Source organism: Urocitellus parryii, chromosome 8, assembly GCF_045843805.1.
Source record: "Urocitellus parryii isolate mUroPar1 chromosome 8, mUroPar1.hap1, whole genome shotgun sequence".
NCBI classification, from domain to species: domain Eukaryota; kingdom Metazoa; phylum Chordata; class Mammalia; order Rodentia; family Sciuridae; genus Urocitellus; species Urocitellus parryii.
The window spans coordinates 3,357,079-3,379,429 of NC_135538.1; the positions used below are offsets into that span (position 1 = coordinate 3,357,079).

At 36.4% G+C, this 22,351-nt stretch overlaps 1 protein-coding gene across 1 annotated transcript in view; it reads left to right on the forward strand.

The window, feature by feature from the left end:
* The window catches only part of Pde10a (phosphodiesterase 10A), a 261,069-nt gene that overhangs the window by 211,471 nt on the left and 27,247 nt on the right, over positions 1-22,351 (forward strand). The window contains exons 14-18 of the mRNA XM_026393143.2: positions 2,918-3,060; positions 3,999-4,082; positions 5,141-5,291; positions 9,542-9,697; positions 17,675-17,847. Of these exons, the coding sequence (XP_026248928.2) occupies positions 2,918-3,060; positions 3,999-4,082; positions 5,141-5,291; positions 9,542-9,697; positions 17,675-17,847 (707 nt within the window). The remainder of the gene's footprint in view (positions 1-2,917; positions 3,061-3,998; positions 4,083-5,140; positions 5,292-9,541; positions 9,698-17,674; positions 17,848-22,351) is intronic.

Here is a 22,351-nt window from a genome sequence, read left to right on the forward strand (position 1 = left end):
TTGTAGAACTCTGCTGTGTAGCCGTCCAGTCCTGGGCTATTCTTGTTTGGTATCTTGTATTTCGTCACTTGAAATCGATCTGTTTAAATTGTGTATATCATCCTGATTCAATTTGGGCAAATCATGTGACTGTAGAAATTTGTTGATGACTTTGATATTTTCTATTTTATTGGACTACAATTTTTCAAAATAATTTCTAATTATCTTCTGTATTTCTGTAGTGTCTGTGGTGATATTTCCTTTTTCATCACTGTATGTTAGTAACTTGAGTTTTCTCACTCCTTCTCTTTGTTAGCATGGCTAAGGGTCTGTCAATTTCATTTATTTTTTCAAAGAACCAACTTTTGTTTTGTCAGTTTTTTCAGTTGTTACTTTTTTTTTTCAATTTCATGGATTCCTGCTCTGATTTAATTATTTCCTGACTTCCATGAAATGAACTTTCCTCTTAGTGTCCTTCTTAGTGCCTTCTTAGTGTCCCAGAGAGTTCGATACATTATATCTGTGTTCTCATTCACCTCTAAGAATTTTTAATCTGCTCCTTGATGTCTTTAGCAACCCATTGTTCATTCAGTATATTATTTAGTCTCCAGGTGTTGGAGTAGCTTTTATTTTTTATTTTATCATTTTTTTCTAATTTCATTCCATTATCATCTGATAGAATGCAGGGTAGTATCTCTACTTCTTTATATTTGCTAAGAGTTGCTTTGTGGCATAATATATGGTCTATTTTAGAGAAGGACCCATATGCTGCTGAGAAGAAAGTGTATTTGCTCATTGAAGGATGAAATATTCTATATATGTCAGTTAAGTCTAAGTTATTGATTGTATCATTGAGTTCTATAGTTTCTTTGTTCAGCTTTTGTTTGGATGATCAATCCAGTGGTGAAAGAGGTGTGTTAAAGTCACCCAGCATTATTGTGTTGTGCTCTCTTTAACTCTTGAATTTGGGAAGAGTTTGTTTGATGAACATAGACACTCCATTGTTTGGGGGCATATATATATGTATTATTGTTATGTCTTGTTGATGAATGGTTCCCTTAAGCAGTGTGAAATATCCTTCTTTATCCCTTTTGAGTAACTTTGGCTTGAAGTCTACTTTATTTGATATGAGGATGGAAAACCCTGCTTGCTTCTGCCGTCCATGGGAGTGTTATGATTTTTCCCAACCTTTCACCTTCAGTTTCTGAATGTCTCTTGGAGGTAGCATATTTTGGGGCCTTTTAAAAAAAAAAAAAAAAAGTCTCATTTGCCAGTCTATGTCTTTTGATTGGTGAGTTTAGGTCATTAACATTCAGGGTTATTATTGAGTCATGATTTGTTTTCCCAGTCATTTTTATTTATTTTTGGTATTTAACTTGACTTGGTTTCTCCTTTGATTAGTTTTTCCTTTATTGTAATACCTCCCTGTGCTGATTTTCATTGCTGTTTTTCAATTCCTCATGGAATATTTTGCTGAGGATGTTCTGTAGTGCAGGCTTTCTAGTTGTAAATATTTTTAACTTTTGTTTATCAAGGAAGGATTTTGAGATCACTGAGAACTAAGATAAATACTTTGAAGGGTAACATGAAGAAAATATCTTAGTACTTGACCCATTTAGTTTCGGTTCTTTTTATTATGCAGACAGTGGGTAGTCTTCTCCTTAGACTGTGAGCTATAGCTTATATTAGACACATATGAGGCCCTGGGTTCGATCCTCAACACCACATAAAAATAAATAAAATAAAGGTATGTGTCCAACTACAACATACATACATATATATATATATATATATATATATATATATACACATATATAGTCACTCAGTCTTCCATTATAGTATATTTTCACTCTTAATTTGATCTGGAGGGCTCTTGGGTTTGTCCTATAAGTTCTCTTTTCTAAGTAACCTTATCTACTTACAAATTTACACATGTAAGCATTGAATTTTCCACTGTCTGGCTCCATTGCTTGTTTTAATTTTATCTCACATATTCGTTTTGAAGTATTTGCAAAAGTATGTTTGCACACAGAGAAATACACAAGATCCTGAGTTTGTGTGGTAGCACATTGTGCCTTCCCGTTTTCCATTAATGTATGAATCTATTTATGTGCAACAGTCCATGAGTTTTGTGTACAAATTTGTGTTTTACTTTGAATTCACTGCTGTAACACCAATGTAACCCACATTTAATCCTTTAAGAATGGGGAAAAATAAACAGTGAAATCAACAAGTAGCAAAGAGATGATGAAATCTTCCCAAGAAAGTTGAGATTGATATGCAGGTGACATGTTATTATTTAAAGTTTGTCTTTTAATAGATTCAGAAGCTGCCTAGATCTTTAATTCCTTAGAATCTTTAACATTAATATTTTTTCTGATAATAAAATGAGCATGGACCTGGGGATGTGGCTCAAGCGGTAACACGCTCGCCTGGCATGTGTGCGGCCCGGGTTCGATCCTCAGCACCACATACAAACAAAGATGTTGTGTCCGCCGAAAACTAAAAAATAAATATTAAAAAAATTCTCTCTCTCTCTCTCTCTCTCTTTAATTAATAAATAAATAAATAAATAAATAAATAAATAAATAAAATGAGTATGATTTGTTTTCAGCATTTTTATTACTAAAAATTTGAAAGCATAATACGCAGAAGACAAATGGATTTTTCGCTCCCTAAAGATTATGGCTGATAAAAAGATATTTGCTACAGAATTAAATAAGACTTAAAAGAGAGATATAATTAGAAAAAAGTTCCTTTGTTTCAAGTTCACATGCAAACATAGCTTTAGTGTACATGGAAATTTGGACAGTGTTAACTTTAGTGTTAACTCTGCCTTAGTTTCAATTGTAGTTATGATTCTTTTATGCCAGATTCTGAACTTTAATGGCAAAGTGCATTCAGCATTGTTTAAATTCATTTTTTGTCTGCCTTCCAGATGTATCATCGAATCCGGCACTCGGAGTGCATCTACCGGGTAACCATGGAAAAGCTGTCTTACCACAGCATTTGCACTGCTGAGGAGTGGCAAGGCCTCATGCGCTTCAACCTCCCTATGCGCCTCTGCAAAGAAATTGAGCTGTAAGTATTTCACTTGGTTAGTTTCTTCAGCAGCAGATTCTCAGTTCCATTGAAAAAAAGTAAACCAGGTTGTAGAGTTAGAATCACAGTTATGATGAATTAATCTAAATGCTAGCATGTATTATTACTCTGTTGCGTACTTTACACTATGTAATATTTAATGTTCAAAATGGCATTTAATGTCAGATACATAAAGTTTTCATCTACATAACTTTGCATTTTTATAGTTATGAAATTCTTATTTAGGTTTAAAAAGGAGAACAATTTCAACTCCAACAATACTTTCAATAAAATTCCCCCCTATGCATTTTCTAGTATCAACAGTATAACTTTTGGTGCTTATTTATTTCTCTGATAACAACAGCAGCATCTTTTTTTTTAATGGTTCAATTTTTAATAAGTTCTTGACTAGTCAAAACTAATCTTTTTTTTTAATTTATAAAATTTGCTTTAATTAGTTATATATGACAGTAGAATGCATTTAAGCACTTTGATGTATCATACATAGATGTGGTATAATTTCTCATTTTTCTGATTGTACATGTTATAGAATTACATTGGTCCTGCAGTCATATATGTGTATATATATATATATATATATATATATATATATATATAGTAGTAACATCTGTTTTGTTCTACTCTCTTAAAGAATTAGTAAAGCAGGTTTGAAATAAGACATTACTACAACAGCAGCATATTTTTTTAATGGATTGTTTAAAAGAAATAAAGCCAGAGATATATTAAGTTCCTAAGGAATATGTGGAATCTCCCAAAAACTTTCAGTTCCAGGCAGGAGTGACTGAGAAGTCAGAGAAATGATGGCCATGATCCTGGGGTCTTTTTGGTTTCTTGATAGAAAAAAACGTTTAAATGATTTTCTTTACTTTCTGTGTGCCCTGCTTGCTTTTAGTAATAAACTACCCATTTAATTTCAGGTTCCACTTTGACATTGGTCCTTTTGAAAGCATGTGGCCTGGGATCTTTGTCTACATGGTTCATCGGTCCTGTGGGACGTCCTGGTATGAAGGCTCTGAATGCTCTCTGTGTACAGTCTGCAGTGACATGACTCCCTCCTTCCCTTGCTCATGCACCTCACCACTTTTTGTTTACAATCCTTTTCAATATGACATATATGAATTTGTTTCTAAATATTCAAGTTAAAATGGGCTGGTTTTGTTGGGCAAAGCGGCAGCCTTTTCAGATTTTCCATAATAACTGCTGTCCCCAGCAGTCTGAAGCCTGGTTCACAGCCATACATCTAAGAGGCGTCATAGAAACATGTTACAGGCTGTGTGGCTGAAGGAGGCAAAGCTTGCTTCTTGGCAGAATTACCTGCTTTAGAAGCTCTTAGAAGGCTCTGCATAAACAGAGCATCAACTATATATCTTATCAGTTTGTGTGTAAAATAAAAAGTCTCCACATTCAAAGTGTGATTCATCTCCAGTAATTACAGTTTGATCTCATTGCAAATCTCTACCTGTTTGGCCTGCCTGTTCTATGGGCCTTTGTGCCTTTAGCTCTGATCTTTTGCAGCTTAAATACACAAACTTAAAATGCAAGCATTAATTTTCTTTTGCACTTTTTGATTCATTTAGGCATAAATGCCTCACAGAGTCTCTCCCTCTCCTTTGCCTCCCCCATCTACCCCCTCTCTCTATATATGCAGTTTGTGAATATGAATATGTTTTTTTTTAAAAAAATTGGTTCAATAAATCTTTGAGCAAGATGATGTTATATGATAGTCTTTTTGAGTACTGTGGGGCCTAGAAAATGCTGGTAAACATGAGGTGCGTGCATGGGGGTTAATGATGGAGACTGCATGCTGGTTCTGCTGCTTATCCCTAGTGGGACAGTTAATGTATCTGAACATAACCCATGAAAGAATCTCTTGCTTCATTTTGGCTGGAGAAAGAGGAGAGAAGAGATCATTTTCCAGTACTCATGGTTCAGCAGTCAATGTGGGAATCCTTGTAGTGCAGATGTGTAAGGAGTAGAAATGTGTAACTCAGCCAGAGGCTCTTTTGAAAATTAGTGGTTCTCTGCTGGCTTTGGTTTTAAGAGTTTCTTTTCCTCACAGCTTTGAGCTTGAAAAGTTGTGTCGTTTCATCATGTCTGTGAAGAAGAACTACCGACGGGTTCCTTACCACAACTGGAAGCATGCGGTCACAGTGGCACACTGCATGTATGCCATATTGCAGAACAATTATGGGCTCTTCACAGACCTCGAGGTGGGTGTGCACACCCTTGCCCCTTTCATGCCATCTCAGTGGATTCAGCGCAAATTGATAACATGCCATGGGGACCTGCTGTTACAGGACAAATTTTGTGTCAGTAAATTAGAAGCTGCACATTTTTTTAGATTCAGTACCCAAGAATTTAGCATATTCTTTTTTATAAGAAAGTAGATAAAGGAATTTCAACTTCACCAAAATATTCTTCAAGGAAACACTAATTTTGTAGGCTTTCTTTCTGATTGAATTTTAAATGTTTTGAAAGGATGTAAGCAAAGTGAATTCTATATGCCCTGGTTAATATGGACACATCTCACCAAATAGAGGATTCAGAACATTAAATACAGTGAAAACCATAAATTATTTTTTAATTTACTCTAGCATAAGGAAACAGATCTACCTAGTGTTATAAATGAGTTGGTAACCACTCAAAGCTTCCAAAATAGAATATTCAAGATTTCGAGACTTTCTTCCCCATTTAACCACTTTAGTCAAATTCCCTTATTGGAAAGCCCAGTTAAGCACTGAGCCCTCCTTGGCCCCAGAGATGCTGATCCCACAGCTAGATGACCTGAACCTCAAGAATGCCCCTCTGACCACACTTGTCCTGATGATGCCTACCAACACTCTGATCCAGTCCCCCTTTCTCCCCTCTGTAGACTGGTGTCACACTTCAGGTGACATCTGGTTGTGCAGAGGAGGAAAGCCATTACTTGAACTTCTTTTTGAGGTCACTTTCAAACTAGAAGCCAGTATTCCTGAGATCCAGCCTCTTCTTTTTCCACCCTTTCTGTCCAGATTCACAGTCTGCAGCAGTCTTGAAAGGTGGATTCCAGAAAGAGAAATGGCCATTTCAGAGAAGGAATCTAAATTATTCCTCTTTTTAAATTTTTTTTTAGTTGAAGCAGAGTTTAAACTAATAAATAATGTATTATTTATCACCTCTCAAGAAAAAGATCCAAATGAAATATGTTATTTTTCCACATTTAAACAATTTGCAATTCTACCGAAACCCCATTCTTTTGGGACTTTCAACATTTTCTCCATTTAATTCCTCTTAAGGAAGCAACTTCGTTGTTTCCTTTTGCCATAAGATATCTTAGTGAGTTTAAGAATTTTATAAATTACACTTTCAAATAGAGTAGCAATGAAATTTGTATTTTGAAGATTGAAAATTTAAAGGTAAATAAGAAAAATTTTATTGATGCCATATTCCTAAATTATTTCTGGAATTATATATTTTCATTTCCCCCAAACTCAGGACTTTTTGGCTAAAAATCATCCCAAATTTTTAAAATATTTTAAAAATATTTTAGAATATGTGATCTCTAGTAGGGCTATTAGAAATTATTTGATGTCAGTAAAGTAAAATGTTTTACAAAAATATTTCTTTGTAAGTCATTTTCAGATTTATGATTTTAGCATACTTTTTTTTTTATAAAACTGTTAAAAGTTGTGCCAATAAAAAGTAATAAAAACCTTGGAAAGATAGGAATATAACAGGTTTCATCTATTGTGCTAGATTTTAAAACCTTAGAATTTTTACCAGATAAATTATGTGACTATAGCAGCATAAAATATGGAAACAATTCAAAACCAAAGTGATACTCAAAACCTTAACTGATTCTGTTACCTTAATACCCAGCATATGTGGTTGGTAAGATGACACTATATCTATTAAGGTGTGCAAGTGACTGGTGAGACTTCCTTTCCAGTCAAGCTGCAGGAGAAGGCAGTTGTATTATATCAAGGTAAAGAAGGAGCAGGATGTGAAAAGAAAAGTACACTTGGGAGAATGTCTGCTGACTCCCATGGTGACCTCCCAGAGTAGCACCTGCCCTCAGCAGGCCCCACCTGTGCAGTTCCACTCCAGCATACTCCATGACTCACCCTCTGTGAGAACACAACCCGTCTCCATTGCCATACCTTCCCTCTTTTGGATCATCCCATCTGTTAAAATTCATTTGGAAGAATAAAAGATGCAGAATAGCCAAAGCAGTTCCAAGCCAAAAAAGCATGCTGGAGGTATTAAAATACCTGACTTCAAATTATACTACAGAGCTACATTAACAAAAACTGCATGGTATTGGCATAAAAACAGATACATAGACCAATGATACAGAATAGAAAACAGAACACAGTCGTTTGATCCTCAACAAAGGTGCCCAAAACATACATAAGAGAAAAAACAACCTTTTAAACAAATGATGCAGGGGAAATTGGATTTCCATATGTAGAAGAATGAGACTAGACACATATTTCTCACCCTGCACCATAATAAACTGAAAATGAATCAAAGACCTAGGAATTGGACTAGAAATTATGCAGCATATAGACACAGGCAAGGACTTTCTCCATAGGACATTTCTCCCTAAAGCTCAGGAAACAATGCCAGGAGCTAATGAATGGGTTGGCATCAAATCTTAAAGCTTCACAGCACAGGAAACAATTAGGAATGTGAAGAGAGAACCCACAGATGGGAGAAAATCTTTGCCAGCTATTCTGACAGAGGATTCACATCTAGAATATATAAAGAACTCAAAAAACTTAACATCAAGAAATCAATTAACCCAGCTAATAAATGGGCAAGGAATTAAACAGATACTTTTTTAAAAAAAGAAATACAATAATTATGAAAACATGTTCAACACTATTAGCAACTGGGGAAATGCAAATTAAAACTACACTGAGATTTTTATATTACACCTGTCAGACTGGCAGTTATAAAGATTACAAATAATAATAAATGCTGGAGAGGATGTGGAGAAAAAGAAACACTTTTACACTATTGGTGGGATTATAAATTAGTGCAACCTAAGGAAATCAGTATGCAGGTTACTCAAAAAACTAGGCACAGAACCACCATATGACCCAGCTTTACCACTTCTTCAGAAGGTTAAAGTCATCACAAGATAGTGATAAGTGCATATCCATGTTTATAGCAGTGCAATTCATAATAGCCAAGCTATGAAACCAGCCTAGGTGTCCCATCAATGGATGAATGGATAAAGACAACCTGATGTATATACACAATGGAGTTTTATTCAGCCGTAAAGAAAAATGAGGCTGGGTGTGGTGGTGCATGCCTGTAACCCAGTGGCTCTGGGAGGCTAAGGCAGGAGGATTGCAGGTTCAAAGCCAGCCTCATCAAAAGTGAGGCCTAAGCAACTCAGTGAGATCTTGTCTGTAAACAAATACAAATCAGGGCTGGGGATGTGGCTTAGTGGTCAAGTGGTGCCCCTGAATTCAATCCCTAGTAGCAAAAAAAAAAAAAAAAAAAAAAAAAAAAATTGTCATATGCAAGAAAGTGGATGGAACAAGAGACCTTTATGTTAGGTGAAGTAAGCCAGACTCAGAAGGTCCAAGGTTGTATGTTTTCTCTCAGATGTGGAAGCTAGAGAAGAAAAGGAAAAAGGGGGGAAGAATGTCATGAAAATCAAAGGTAGATTAGTGGAGGACAGGGACCAGGGGTGGGGGGAGCAGAAGTGATGGGGGAAGGATGAGGGCCAGGTCAGATTGCTGCATTGTGTGCAGGTAGAAATATTTGTAATAAAAAGTCCCATCCCGTGTACGACTGTAACGCACCAATAAAAATATGGAGAAAATAAAAAATAAAGATTAGATGATGACACTGTTTTGCTAAAAGCCCCATAGTCATCCCCCGTCCCTTGGATAGGACTGTATCCTGTCTTCCCTCAGACCTCTCTCAGGAAGTGCTCTCCTGTTCCCTTCTGCTGTGCTCTTTCCTACACCTTCTTGCTTCTGACCACCTTCCTGAGGCCTGTTCTGGCTACTTTATTTAATATTCAGCCTCTCTTCCTTGATCCTCTATAGCCCTTTTAACGTTTTCTACATAATTTACCATTTTTACAGGCCAAACGATAACTTATTATATTCATTGTTTATAATAGCAATAACATTGTTAGAATTTGGCATCAGATTGGTCTTGAATGAAAGAGAACTGAAGCTGCCCTCTCCTTGTGCAGATCTGCTTCATCCACGGTGCTTCAGAACACTTGATACCTCCTGCACTTGCTCTTAGAGCTGAGCAGGAAGACAAGAATAATTTGACTGTCAAGTTCATATGCAGAAAAACAAAGAGGTTAAGAGAAGTTTGATTCCCTGAAGTCTTAAATATTCCTAAGGGTGTTGAATATATTAAAGGCAGAAATAAATGTGAAAGTGAGCTGCAGGTGTTCTCCTGTCTCATTTATTTGTTTTGAATATCTCTGCCTTATTTTTTTAAGCGTAAAGGACTGCTGATCGCCTGTCTGTGTCATGACCTGGACCACAGGGGCTTCAGTAACAGCTACCTGCAGAAGTTTGACCACCCACTGGCAGCTCTCTACTCCACCTCTACCATGGAGCAGCACCACTTCTCCCAGACAGTGTCCATCCTGCAGGTGAGCCCTGCCCACTGGGCCCATGCCCAGGGCCTCTTGGGAGGTGCTGATGCTTCCTAGGTGAGACGGGAATGTTGTTAGGCCTACTGGGAAACAGCAGTTTCATTTTATTGTGGTATCTTATATTTATAGTCATAACTAAATGATTATGTGGATCTTTTGAATAAAAAAAAACCCTTGACAAAGATGTTGAATATATATATTTTTCAATTACATTTGTTTTCCACAGGTTATATTAATAATATATGATCTCCAAAAGCAAATTTTATTTTACATAGTTTAATTATATGGATTATCATATTCTTGAAACCAGAATGTATTCAGCATCTTAAAAGTTAGGTAAATTCAAGGTTTTTAAGTGCATTGAATTCCTTTTATCTTTTCTTGCATGTGGGTTTTTATTTTATTGCTTTTAAGATGTTTCTGGTGATTGCTCTAGTTGATGGTAGAACTCGTTTCAGTAAAACTTGTTATGCTCCTTCTTTCTTAAACCTTTTTTCTCAGCCTCAGCGTAACAAGGTAGCTGTTGTGTCAAAATGGTTTGAATCCTATCAAAGAGAGAGTTTTTAAATTATGAGCTGTGTTGGTTTAAGGACGGTGGACCCTATATTTCCCTCCTACTGCCAGCACCTAACGAAGGAAAAGGAATCTGTATGGGTGTTCTGGGTGGTGTGTCTACAGGAAGTCTTGAGTCTCCAGAGGCATCTGGAGAAGTGCCAGCAGTGACTCTAGCGGTAGCTGTCCATGGACAGAGGGCAAACAGAAAGGCTTTTTCCACTTGGCGCAGTTTTTTGCTTCCCTCTGGACAGCCCGGTATCACTTTCTCCCTTCAGGTTCTCTAAGGCTTCTCTAGTGCTCCTCATTTGGCCTGTGTGCCCAAAGGGTTGGTAGTACTGCATGCTCAAACCTTAAAACCCGACTAAACTTAGCTGTCTAGGCACTGAGAAGGTAAGTGATGAAATTCCTGATGTGCAACTGCTACTCTGATTTCCGGCTGGGTAAAAAGCGAAAGAGGTGTTAGATATGGAGTGTTAGATATTTTAGTTCTTTTCAATCTATAACCCCTAGTAGCAGAGTGGCTGATGATGCACTTGTTTATAGATGAGTTCTGCCCCTGAGAGCTGTATGTGAGCATTAGTCCTTTCTTTTATAAATGATGTATATTTGAATAGATGCATGCATACATGCAGCATACTTAGAAATTTAATGAGGATAGAAGGTGTGTTTAGAAATATATATAAGTCACGCTTTTTGTAAGTAGGTGAACATTGTAGAACTTCATCGAAGTTATATTTACTTTGACTTCACTCACTCATTATTTGAAGGTATGTATTTGTACAACTAGAAGGATGGATTCTGGAAATGACATCAGTATGCCTTCAGTTAGAACTCACTGAATTCACATCTCATATCCTAAGAAAATTCATATGTTTGATGATGGCAGTGCTTCTAGTAGTTTAAGCTGCAAATGAATTTTAATAGATTTCATAATATTCCTTTAGAAAGCCTATTTTAATATAATAGAATTATCTTTGAAGTAGGCCAGCATTAAAAAGCAGATTGCCACTAGGATAGACTAAAACTAATCCTGTGATTCAGAAGCTGTGTGGAGCAGCCAGACCCCCTGAGCTACTACTGTCACAAATGACTGTGGGTCTAGCTGGAACTATCCATCTGCATAGCCAGATAAAAAAGATACCCAGTTCAGTGTACTGCATCATGTTGGGAAATGGTTCCCGTTTGGGCACCCACAGGGCTCTGTGAGTGCTGATTTCCATTTTGGCTCCCAGTGTCACCTGCTGGGTAGTCTGGGCAAGCAGAAGGATACTACTGGCCACTTCAGCAGCAGCAATAAGCAGGCAGTTGTCAAATGCATCTTAAAACTACCCTTCTGACTCACTAGTACACACAGCTCTCGGGTGGGCAGGCAGAGAAAAGGAGAGTACAACTGTCAGAGTGAGAAGGGTGCAGTGGACGAGGTATGAGGTAAGTCATGATAAGGAGACGTGTAAAGCACAGAGAGAAGGGCAGACCACATTCTCGGCTCTCACTGAGCTTCCTGTTCTCTGCTGGTTCTCCTGTGAGTGAGCCTGCCACTCTGAGGACACAGTGGACGTTCTGAAGTCAGAAGTTCCTGCTCAGTCCTCAGTGGATGCCAGGGCCCCTCTGGCCACTGCAGCTTCCTGAGGGCCTGTCCCTACCTTTCCTACTCGACCCCCCATTCCAGTCTCATGCTCTTCTGTTCTACTGCCTTTCCCTACCTACCATTATTTCTCCAGGCCTGTCCCTCAAACCTATCCTCCAAATCCATGCCTGAGGTGGTATTCTCCTGTGACAGTGTCATCAGTGGCTCTCTAAAGCTTTAGGAATGAATTCCCGGTTTTAGAATTGATATATAAATCTTTTATGAATGGCCTCTGCTGTGGCAGGACCATGGTATCTGCCAGACGCCTGTGCTGCTCTCCTCCCTCTTTCTGGAACCAGCTTCTTATTTTTTAGGTTCAGGCTGTGCTTTAATTTCTCTGGTGATATATATCATTTATGGAATTCCCATAGAGCAGGGCACAGCATTATGCCCCTTTTCCATGCCCCTGGGTGTCTCAAACATATGTATGACTTAGTTTTTTTTTTTTTAATTCTGTATTGAAATTTTCTGTTATAAGCATAGCTTTCTAATTCCTTTGAATTTTTGTAAATTGGTGAAGACAGTGGGTGCCCTTTGCTCGTGTCTATACCAAGCTCTGGGTCTGTCCTTCTGTGCAGAGATGGGGTTGTGAAGGTACAGTGTGGGTTAGGGGGAGCAGAGTGGGCAGGACAACTGGGCAAATCTTGGACCGTAGAAACTCCAGGTCTCATGTAGGAGAAGGAAGTGGCTATGTCCCCCGGGGGAAAGGGCTCTCATTGTGGCCCAGGAGCAGAAGGCCAGTGAGGTACCTCCCAGCGAGATTATTCTGTGTGGCCATCGACATCCAAGGAAGCAGGTGACTTTGTATTCTTACCTATAATGTTTGTATTTTAACCCTTGTGAGAGAAGCATTATTATTGCTGTATTAAATCAGTTTATTCTATTTTCTAATGAGATGTTACTGATCATTTTGAATATTGAAACTATCCACTTTCTATCCTTTGTCCTCTGAAAATACGCTGTTAAGTTCTCAAAAGTCAAGTTTTAGAAACTGAACTAATTAGGAATATTTAGTCTCATTATAAGACAGTATTCTTATTGATCTTCAATTATCTAATGATTTTGAAACATGATAAAATTTCAGAAAGTTATCTATGTGTATTTTGGGATCCCATTACTTTTTCATTACGTTTTATAGCAATAATATTTATGAATATCAGCTAGAGTCTTCCAATTCATTCCATTCATAGAATTTACTGCTGTCTATTTCAATAATAGCAAAATAGTACTTGCATGCAACATGACCTTTACTAACAAATTAAAATGTATAACCTGGGGGCTGGCTTATATTCTCTCCTTCTCTGCCAATGAATAGAAATGGTCTTTGGCCATCAAACTCATTTTGGAGCATATCTGTTCGTTTCTTCATTTGCTTTTCCTTCTCTCTTTCCCTTAACTCTTGGCTCTTAAATCATGCTGGTGGATTTTATCATTATCACCACCACCCTCATTTTATCTATTGGGTACTTACTGTGAACCGTAAGTGTATTTTGCATATTTTAATACATTCAATTGTTTAGAATATTCCTATAAGATTATTTTTGTTCATTTCATTTAAAAAATAAGAATAAAATGCATCAAGGAGATTAAGAGATTTGTCCATTTGTCACATGGCTAGTGAGAACGGGATGAGCAACAGGGGGTGTTTGGTCCCCAAACCCTGTATACTTAATCAAATACTGCAATGCTTCCTAACCTGTGGTTTGAAGCTGCAGGTGATTAAACAGCAAAACAAGCACTCTGTGTATTTTAAAAGCATCGTTACATGAGATGCTCGATGCAGAGTGTTGTATCATTGACTTCACACTTTTTGTGCCAGAACATCTGAATGATCTAGCCCAGCCCTGTGGCTTCCTGGAACAGGAATCTTCAACTCCACTTAGGGCAGGATTGCCAGGTCAAAGCCTGGATTGGTTGGCAATCCAGATGTAGAAACTAGGTGTTGTGGCCCTGCTGAAAGAATCTCCTTTAGGGATGAGCAGCATAGAGTTTTGGGGGAGATTATTTGTGATTAATAGTAATATTTTAAAACTTGCTGAAAATAAGACTGATGGATCAGTCTCTGTTCCTATCTTGTTTTGACGTATTATAGCAGTTTTTCTGAAAACAATCCTCATGCTATCACCTAACTTAAAACTATCAATTGTTCCTTATTACCTCCAGGATAAATTTTGGGGGAAATACTGGGGATTGAATTCAGGGGCACTCAAGTCACTGAGCCACATTCCCAGCCCTATTTAAAACATTTTTAAATTTTGAGACATGCTTAGTTGCTGAGGGCCTCACTAAGTTACTGGCCTTAAACTTGTGATCCTCCTGCCTCAGCCTCCTGAGATGCTGGGATTACAGGTATGTGCCACTGCACCTGGCCCTCCAGGATGATATTTTAATACATTAATGTCTTTTGAAAACTTGGACTTAGATTATTACATTCAAATATCATGATTTCTGTAGTCTCAGGAGCTCCATATCACAGGCTGCTGCTGCTTCTGCTTGTCCTGTAGTATCTGTGTCCTCTCTCAGGAAAATCCTCACATGGTCTCCTTCATTGAGCTCAAATACAGAGAATGTTCTATTCTATTTTAATTGCATACTCATACCCTTACCTTTCTACCAACTATGAACTCCTCAGAAAACCAACTTTTATTCTTTATGACCTTGGATATAGTGGGTACTAAACTACTATGTCCACACATAAAATGGAACACTGCAGACTAAATATCTGCTGAATAAGTGAAGTCATTTCGTGGGGTTTTCATTTGTGGAGAGAAGGACACAGCTGTGGAGGAGGTGCTTAGAATTATCCCAAGAGCTGGAGAGGACTCAAGGAGCATCCATTCAGGTGGGTCCTGGGTGATCTCTCCGCATCAGAGCAATTTCAGCAGTGTTCAATTCTCTACCATCTCCGGAGCTCAGCTGCTTTGAGCATTTACAAACACCCCACTCAAATACTCTGGCAGAGATAAAGAATACATACTGTTAACCCAGTTCACAGTTTTTGAAATATTCTTGGGTATAAAGAATCTGAAGTCTGCTATTTCATGCTTGATTTAATGTAAAATAGGATCAACTAAGTTAAACCAACATCAACTTCAATCTATGTAATCTGGAATTAAGAATAATAAACTTATTCATTGATGTATACAACTATTATGTCACTTTAAGGGGTTTTATTGTGTGTTGACTAATGTGAAATTTGAACTTTAAAAAATATTTTCAGTGGTAGAGCATTTGCCTAGCACCTGTGAGGCCTGGGTCTCAATCCCTAGTACAGTAAAAAAAAAAAAAAAAAAAAAAAAAAAAAAAAAAAAAAAAAAGGAGAAGGAGAGGAAGGAGGAAGAAGAAAGAAGAAAAGAAAGAAGAAGTAGTAGTAGTTGGGGTGGGGACAGTTAAGCAGTTTCTCTTTCTGGCATATTTAGTTGCTATTATCTCCTTTAGTTCATTTTTGCTAGATTCTTTTAAAGAATTTTGAATTTTAAATTCTTTTAAAGAATTTTAAAGAATTGTTTATTTATTCATCCCATTTACTGTTGCAAAATGTTAAAGCCCTGGTTACATCTTTTCATTATAAAGGCTTCTACTAAGCTTTTCCAAGCCAGTTTCCTTTAATATTGAAAAGTAGTAAAGGGAAAAATGAATCTGGAGTAGCCAGAAGAATACACAGATTCATTAAAATGGATCCTCTTGACTCACAGACACTTGATCATCTCATGAAAACACAAGAAGACGTGCAGCAAGCTCAAGACTCTGAACTTGCAGAACCCAGGCTAAGAAGTCTGTATTTTAGAGAGAATTTTTTAAAAAATTTCAACGGCATACTAGGATTTTTTTTTTTTTTTTTTTTTGTATTACAGTTGAACAGATCATTGTGGTGTTTGTGATAGAGGAAATAAAAGACAAAAACAGGTCAGGAAGCATGAAGTGTGCCAGCACAAATCCCTTCAGGAGACCTTCTGGTGAGCCAACCAAATGCACTCTAACATGAGACGTGTTTGTGAAGTGGCACACGCAGGTCTTGAAGCAGGACACGCTGACGCAGAGGCAGCTGCTTCACTGGGTTTTCATCAAGTCAGAGAAAGCAGAGCCCATAGCATGGACCAGAGTGAAGACTTCCTTCTAGAGATTCCCACAACACAGCTGTGGAGAGTCAAGGTTGATAGCAATGGAGTCATACCCCCTGCCCAGTGCTGTCCCAAGCAGTCACCAGCTAGCTGTGCTGGAGTGTCCCAAGCCCAGCAGCTCCTGCACCCTCCACTTGGGAACTCAGCCTTTGCATGCTCCTTCTTAGCTCCTCCTCATCGCATCACCCGGGCCCTGTTGTTTTCATGAAAGGAGCTTCAAATGCGAATGTCTCCTCTGCAAACTGCAAACACAACCTGCTTCTGTAAGCACTAGTTTCCCTTCACTCAAAGAAGCATCGTAGTTAACACTTCAGCACGTATTTCAGTTTAGATAGACATCAAAGGCTAATTTTATAATTTGAAAGTGAAATCACGTGTTGGAAAGTGCTTATAAGCTCGGGACATCATACATTTAAGGTCTTCTCATTACTGTTGTCCTGAAATTACCTACAAGAACTGAGTCCATTTGCTGTATGCGTTTATGTCTAAAATCTCAAGAGCAAATTGCATAGGAAGATTCTAATGTTTGAAAACAAATGGTCACATACAGCTGTTCTTCAGAATATGAAGCACACAGTGCCTTAGTGTGATGTCTTATTTTGTAAAGCAGCATATTATGGGCTGGGGCTGGGCTCAGTGGTAGAGCACTCACCTAGTGTACATGAGGCACTAGGTTCTATCCTCAGCACCACATAAATATAAAAAATAAAGATATTCTGTCCACCTAAAACTAAAAAATAAATATTTTTAAAAAGAAGCATACTTTAATAATTTCAAGTTTGTAATGTGTTTTATCAGTCAATAAGTATAGGTTAAGTGAAATAAAATCAGTTTATCATAGGAATATTGACCATTGATTTAAAAAATCATTAAAAATTGATGAACCCACAAATTGAATATATCATAATCATCTCAGCCTTTTTTAGTTTGAATAAAAACTTTTACTGGAAAAAAGTGCTTAAAATTCTCAGAGGAAGAAACTATTCGGAAAAGTTTTATGAAATTTTATAGCTAGAAGAATATCTCTGAGAACAGAATGGAATTACAGTGCTCTGTGCTCAGTCGGGGTGAGGATGTATCTCTTCCTGTCTCCCCAGGGGAACAGAAGTTGCTGGTAGTTGTGGAATCTCTGCTGGCTTGTGTGTCATGTGGATGTGTTGATGCCTGTAAAGAGTTTATAATGTGTGAATAAATGTTAGGTTAGTTGTGGCACATTTTCTTTTAATAAAAGTTGATTGCTACTTATTTGTGACAACATGCAGTGCACATGCTTATAGATACCTTTTGAAGTGCATGAGTTCCAGTGTGATATAAACCTTAAGTTCTGAAATTACCTTAAGAGAAAAAAACTTCAACCTAAATATTCTACATTTTCTAGTCCTAATAACTACCAGAAATATACAAAAACTAAATATATTTAAGTCCCTGGGGTTTTGTGATAGTGAATGATGGATATCTCTACAGTTAAAATAGTTCTTTAAGTGGAAGCTTCTCTGGGGCATGTGGAGAGTCCAAACCGCGTCCCCACAGCAGTCCTGTCAGACTCTCCTTTTGTTCCCAAAGTTGTCATTGGTGTGCCAAGTGTCATCACTGACTGCTGTTTCAAACAGCTGCAGGTGTCTGGGCCGGAGCTTTGTGCTCACTGTGGTGTTCATTTGTGTTTCTCTGCAGTTGGAAGGGCACAATATCTTCTCCACCCTGAGCTCCAGTGAGTACGAGCAGGTGCTGGAGATCATCCGCAAAGCCATCATCGCCACTGACCTTGCCCTTTACTTTGGGAACAGGAAACAGTTGGAAGAAATGTACCAGACTGGATCTCTAAATCTCCATAATCAGTCGCATAGGTAAAAATGATTTTACAAAGTTTAGAAGCCCAGGAAGTATTATCTGGAATTAATTGATATTTGAGAAATGTAATTTGGCATAAGTTTTTATTTGACAGAAGAAATGTAAGATGATTTGCTTTTCTGTTTCATGTGTATATTGTTAAATGTTTATTTTGGATATTTCCCTCTTTTTGGCAGGGGCAAAATTTCTGATAATGTACTGGTAGGATAATTAAAATGGAGATGAAAACTAGCCTCTCCAAAGCAGGTGCCTTTAAAGGGAAAGGTTTTGCCCTGAGTTCACCAGAGCATGGGGTTTGGTCAAAACCTCCTAGACCCCAAAGTACATGAAAATGGATTCACTTTTCAGAATCCAGATCTTATCCAGGAAGCTAATGTGATTAATATATAAAACTGGAATTTCATTTTGTTGATCTTCAAACATGTTGAAGCACAAGGACAAAAATATTGGCATTTTTTGTGATCAGAATGTTTAGGAAGCCAAGTAGCAATCATAAGTTTGTTGATGAACATGGAATCAGAACAAGTAAAATTAGATTCATTGTATCTTCTAATGGCATTGGGCTAAAATAGTCTGATGCTTTTTTGTCTGAGGACCAGCATCTTGCCTAGGGGATTCAGAACCATGTCAGATATGTTCTTCACGAATTGGCCACTGATCTGTTGCTTATCTGCCTCGCCCGGGGCAGTTCATTGGTGGTTGCCACCAGCTTTTACTGCTGTTACTTCCCTGTGGTGTTTCCAGGTCTGAGCAGTCCATCTCCAGCGATGCCAGCTCTGTTGTTAAGTTTATGAACATTGTTTATTGGCTTGGTGCCAGTCTGCTCTCTTAATTCTCTCTGTGATTCATTCTTTCCAGAGCACAGTTTCTTTTTTTTTCAAATTCTTGGAAGAAATTTATTCATGCACCCCAAATGCAGCACATTAGTTTTTATAAATGGACATAAATATCTAATATAGTTTACCACTTCAAGAATAAATATCATTTTATAGATGCCTTTGATTAAGCAACAATTATTTGTGATTCTCTTTACCTTTGAACAGACATATCCAAATTTTTTAGAACTTCAAGCTTATACAACTTGGGGATTTTTTAAAAGAGAAATACAAGACATTTTGTTTTCACATGTAGCATATTTCATATTTTCACATATAACAGGGCCCCTCCCAGGATCATTCAAGGGGTCAGTGCTAGGGAAGGGCCTAGATGGTGTTCTGGCACATCCTGCTCCGCCTTCCCCTTGTGAGATATGTGCTGTTACTTCTTCTATCCATCAGGTTATGTGTAGTTCTTGTACTGACATCTGCAGAAACAGGTGTTTGTTCACAGTTCTCTCTCTCTTTTTTTTTTTTTTTTTGATGACAGTTATAAGTTTAGGAAAATATAGCCTTCGTAAAGTATTGTTGTGGCTTCCTGAAACCCAAATGCTTTCTTTTATTCCTTGAACCATATTATTTTTAGCTGAATTATTGTAATAATTATAATTGTCATTATAGAATAGAATTCTTAAGCATGTAATTGTAAAAATATTATTTGGGGCTTAAGGCATACATATTTGGTGTTACTAAAATATATCATATGATTTTGTGTAACTAAGTAATTTTGACACAGTAATTTTAAAAGCAATTAATGCTTGTTTGTTTTAACAATTTAGAATGTAGAGGTGTTCATGGGAAAAGAAATAATTGAGCTATTTCACTTTCCAATACCAGTTATTTTCTGTAATACCATCCGTGCACCTTTCTGTGTTTTCAAAGGTGTGTTTATACAGTATATACAGTGCATACATGCCCATGTGCTTTTTCTCTTTCCATTTTTTTAAAACAAAAAATGTAATTATACTGTATTCATCCCTTTTAAAATTGTGTAACAATATGTATGGAGTACTATATCAAATATTTTTCCATATTGATGGCCAGTGTTTCTAGAATTTTGCATTATACATTAATGCTGCAGAAACTCTGGCTTGTGTAGTCTTTCCTACTGATTCTTTAAAAAGTATGCAACATATATTGCTAGAAATTTATGGGCAAATTAAGTTTCTTTTCATATTTAGTTTTCTAAAAAAATTCACAACCCTTCAAACATAAGGGTGAAAACATTTCTCAATAAACATGCCATTCTTATTGCTTCCTGTGATGAACATATTGTCATGTTTGTTTGTGATTTATTACTCAGACTTCTGTGTATCTGTTCATAATGTTTAGTTATTTTTTGATGAGTTGTTCACTTTCAATAGATAATTTTACATTCTTCATTTTTTTTTGCTGAGGATATTAATATTTTCTGTGATATAATGCAAATATTTTCTTAAGGTGATTTTCAAAAATTTTATTTAGATTTTCTTTCTTCTTCTTTTGTTGTGGTGTTGGGGATCAGACCGAAGAGCCTTGTGCATGCTGGGCAAGTGCTCTACCACTGAGTTGTATTAGTTTCATGAAGCCAAATATGTCATCATTTGTTTTGATTAAATCTCACATTAATATAAAAAGTGTATAAATTTTCTTTGTGTATTTTTCTAGTTTAAAATTTTATATTTACATTTTAATTCTTCAAGAGTTGTATTTTTATGAAAATAATTTATCCTTGATAGTTGAAATATCAGTATCATTTAATGAATAATTGTTTCATTAAATTGAATATATTAAGTTTTTTACAAACATGGATCATTTTTTGACTCCTTAGCTATTTATTGCTAATTATCTGATCCTTAAATACAATTGCTCTGTTTTGATAACTGTTACTATGTCAAAATTTATATTATATACCCAGTAAAATAATCCTAACCTTGCATTTACTTTGGAAAAAAGAATTAATGGACGTTGTTACTTAGGAAATTTACTTAATGAGTGTTTTTTACAGTAATTTTCAAATGTATTATACATCAGTTTTCAAAGATGTTTTCACTGGATTTAGAATTCTAAGTCTGCAGATTTCCTTTTCTTCAGCATTTATAAAATGTTCAGTGTTCTTCTGTCTTCATCTTTTTGGTTTTTCCTGATGAGACATCGGAGGTCATTCTTATTGTTATTCTCCTATGTACAGTGTGCCATTTTACTCTGGATGCTTTTTGTTTTTAGATGGAAGTGTTTAGTTCTCAGATTTTTCTTTGGCCTATCATTGTATCCAAATATGCATTTTCTTAAAGATTCTTAAACATACCTGTGAGTTATTTAGAAATCCTTGCCTACTTTCCATAATCTGAGTTCTTTGTAAGTTCATCTTTATATCTCATTTCCCTCTGGACCATTTCCTGTCTTTTTGCATGTATAGTCACTTATTTGTGTACTACACTGTGGATGATATGTTCAGTTATCTTACTAGATTCTGTTATCTTTCTCTGAAGATAATTAACTTCTATCCTAGTAGTCAATTAACTATCCTTAAATCACTCTGAATTTATTAATGAGTTACTTGAAGCTTTATTTGAGTGGTTCTCTTCCTGATCTAGCTACATCTTCCTGTCAAGGATTGGAGAGGTCAGGTGTTTGAGGGGAATGTGAATGCCGATTTGGAGGCTTCTGCCTTTGTGGCTCCTTCTCCTTTCTTGAATTCTCTCAACTTTTGTGTGCTCTGGTGGCCCCAACTCTGCTGTGGGCAATGTACCCCATGTTCTTAGGATAAGACTGTGTGAGTATGGCCCTCACACAGTCATGTCATCGGTGGAAACTGACCTCTGCCTTCAGTTAGGTATGTCATAGTGCTTTCACATAGTCACCTTCTTTTAGAATTGTCCACAGGCTTTCATTCTTTTTTTAACAGAATTCTAAATCTTTGTTTTGTGCCTAGCCATTTATTATGTTTTCTTAATCAGTTGAAGATTTATTTTACTCTATTGGTCTAAGGTACAAATATAAATACAATTAATTTTTTTACATATTTTGCTTCCTCGTCATACTGGTTAGCTGGAACCTAGTAAACAATATTGGATGGTGGTGAAGAAAGCCATATCTAAAATGTACTTGATTTTAGTAGCAATTATTTTAGAATTTTAAATTTAGTAAAATATTTGATCTATCTTAGTAAAGTAACCACATCTAATATGTGCAAAATTTTAATAGCAATTATTTTATTATTTTAATTTTGATAATAACATTTGATATATTTTAATAAATCATTCTTATTTTTTCTGTTCTTGGTTTAAATTATTTTTTATTAAAAACTTGTAGATATAGAGATTTTCACTACTTTCTCGTGTTTAGTGTTACTGATTCCATATTTTATTGATAGATGTTTATATTTTATAATTTTGCGCTACTGCTAAATTCCTTGAACTCTATACTTTTCCATGGAATTCATCTTTTAATACACCAAGGTAATACATTTTCTATCTTTTCTAATAAATTTGTATCTAATTCATAATTTAAATATGTTTGTTGTATTTTACACTAATTCAATTTATTCCTAGTTATTGAATTTGCTCTGATCTGGAGGAGTAAAAATAACTAAGGTTAACAATTTTGAGAAAGTTCAGTAGTGTGAATTTGCGAAACTACTATA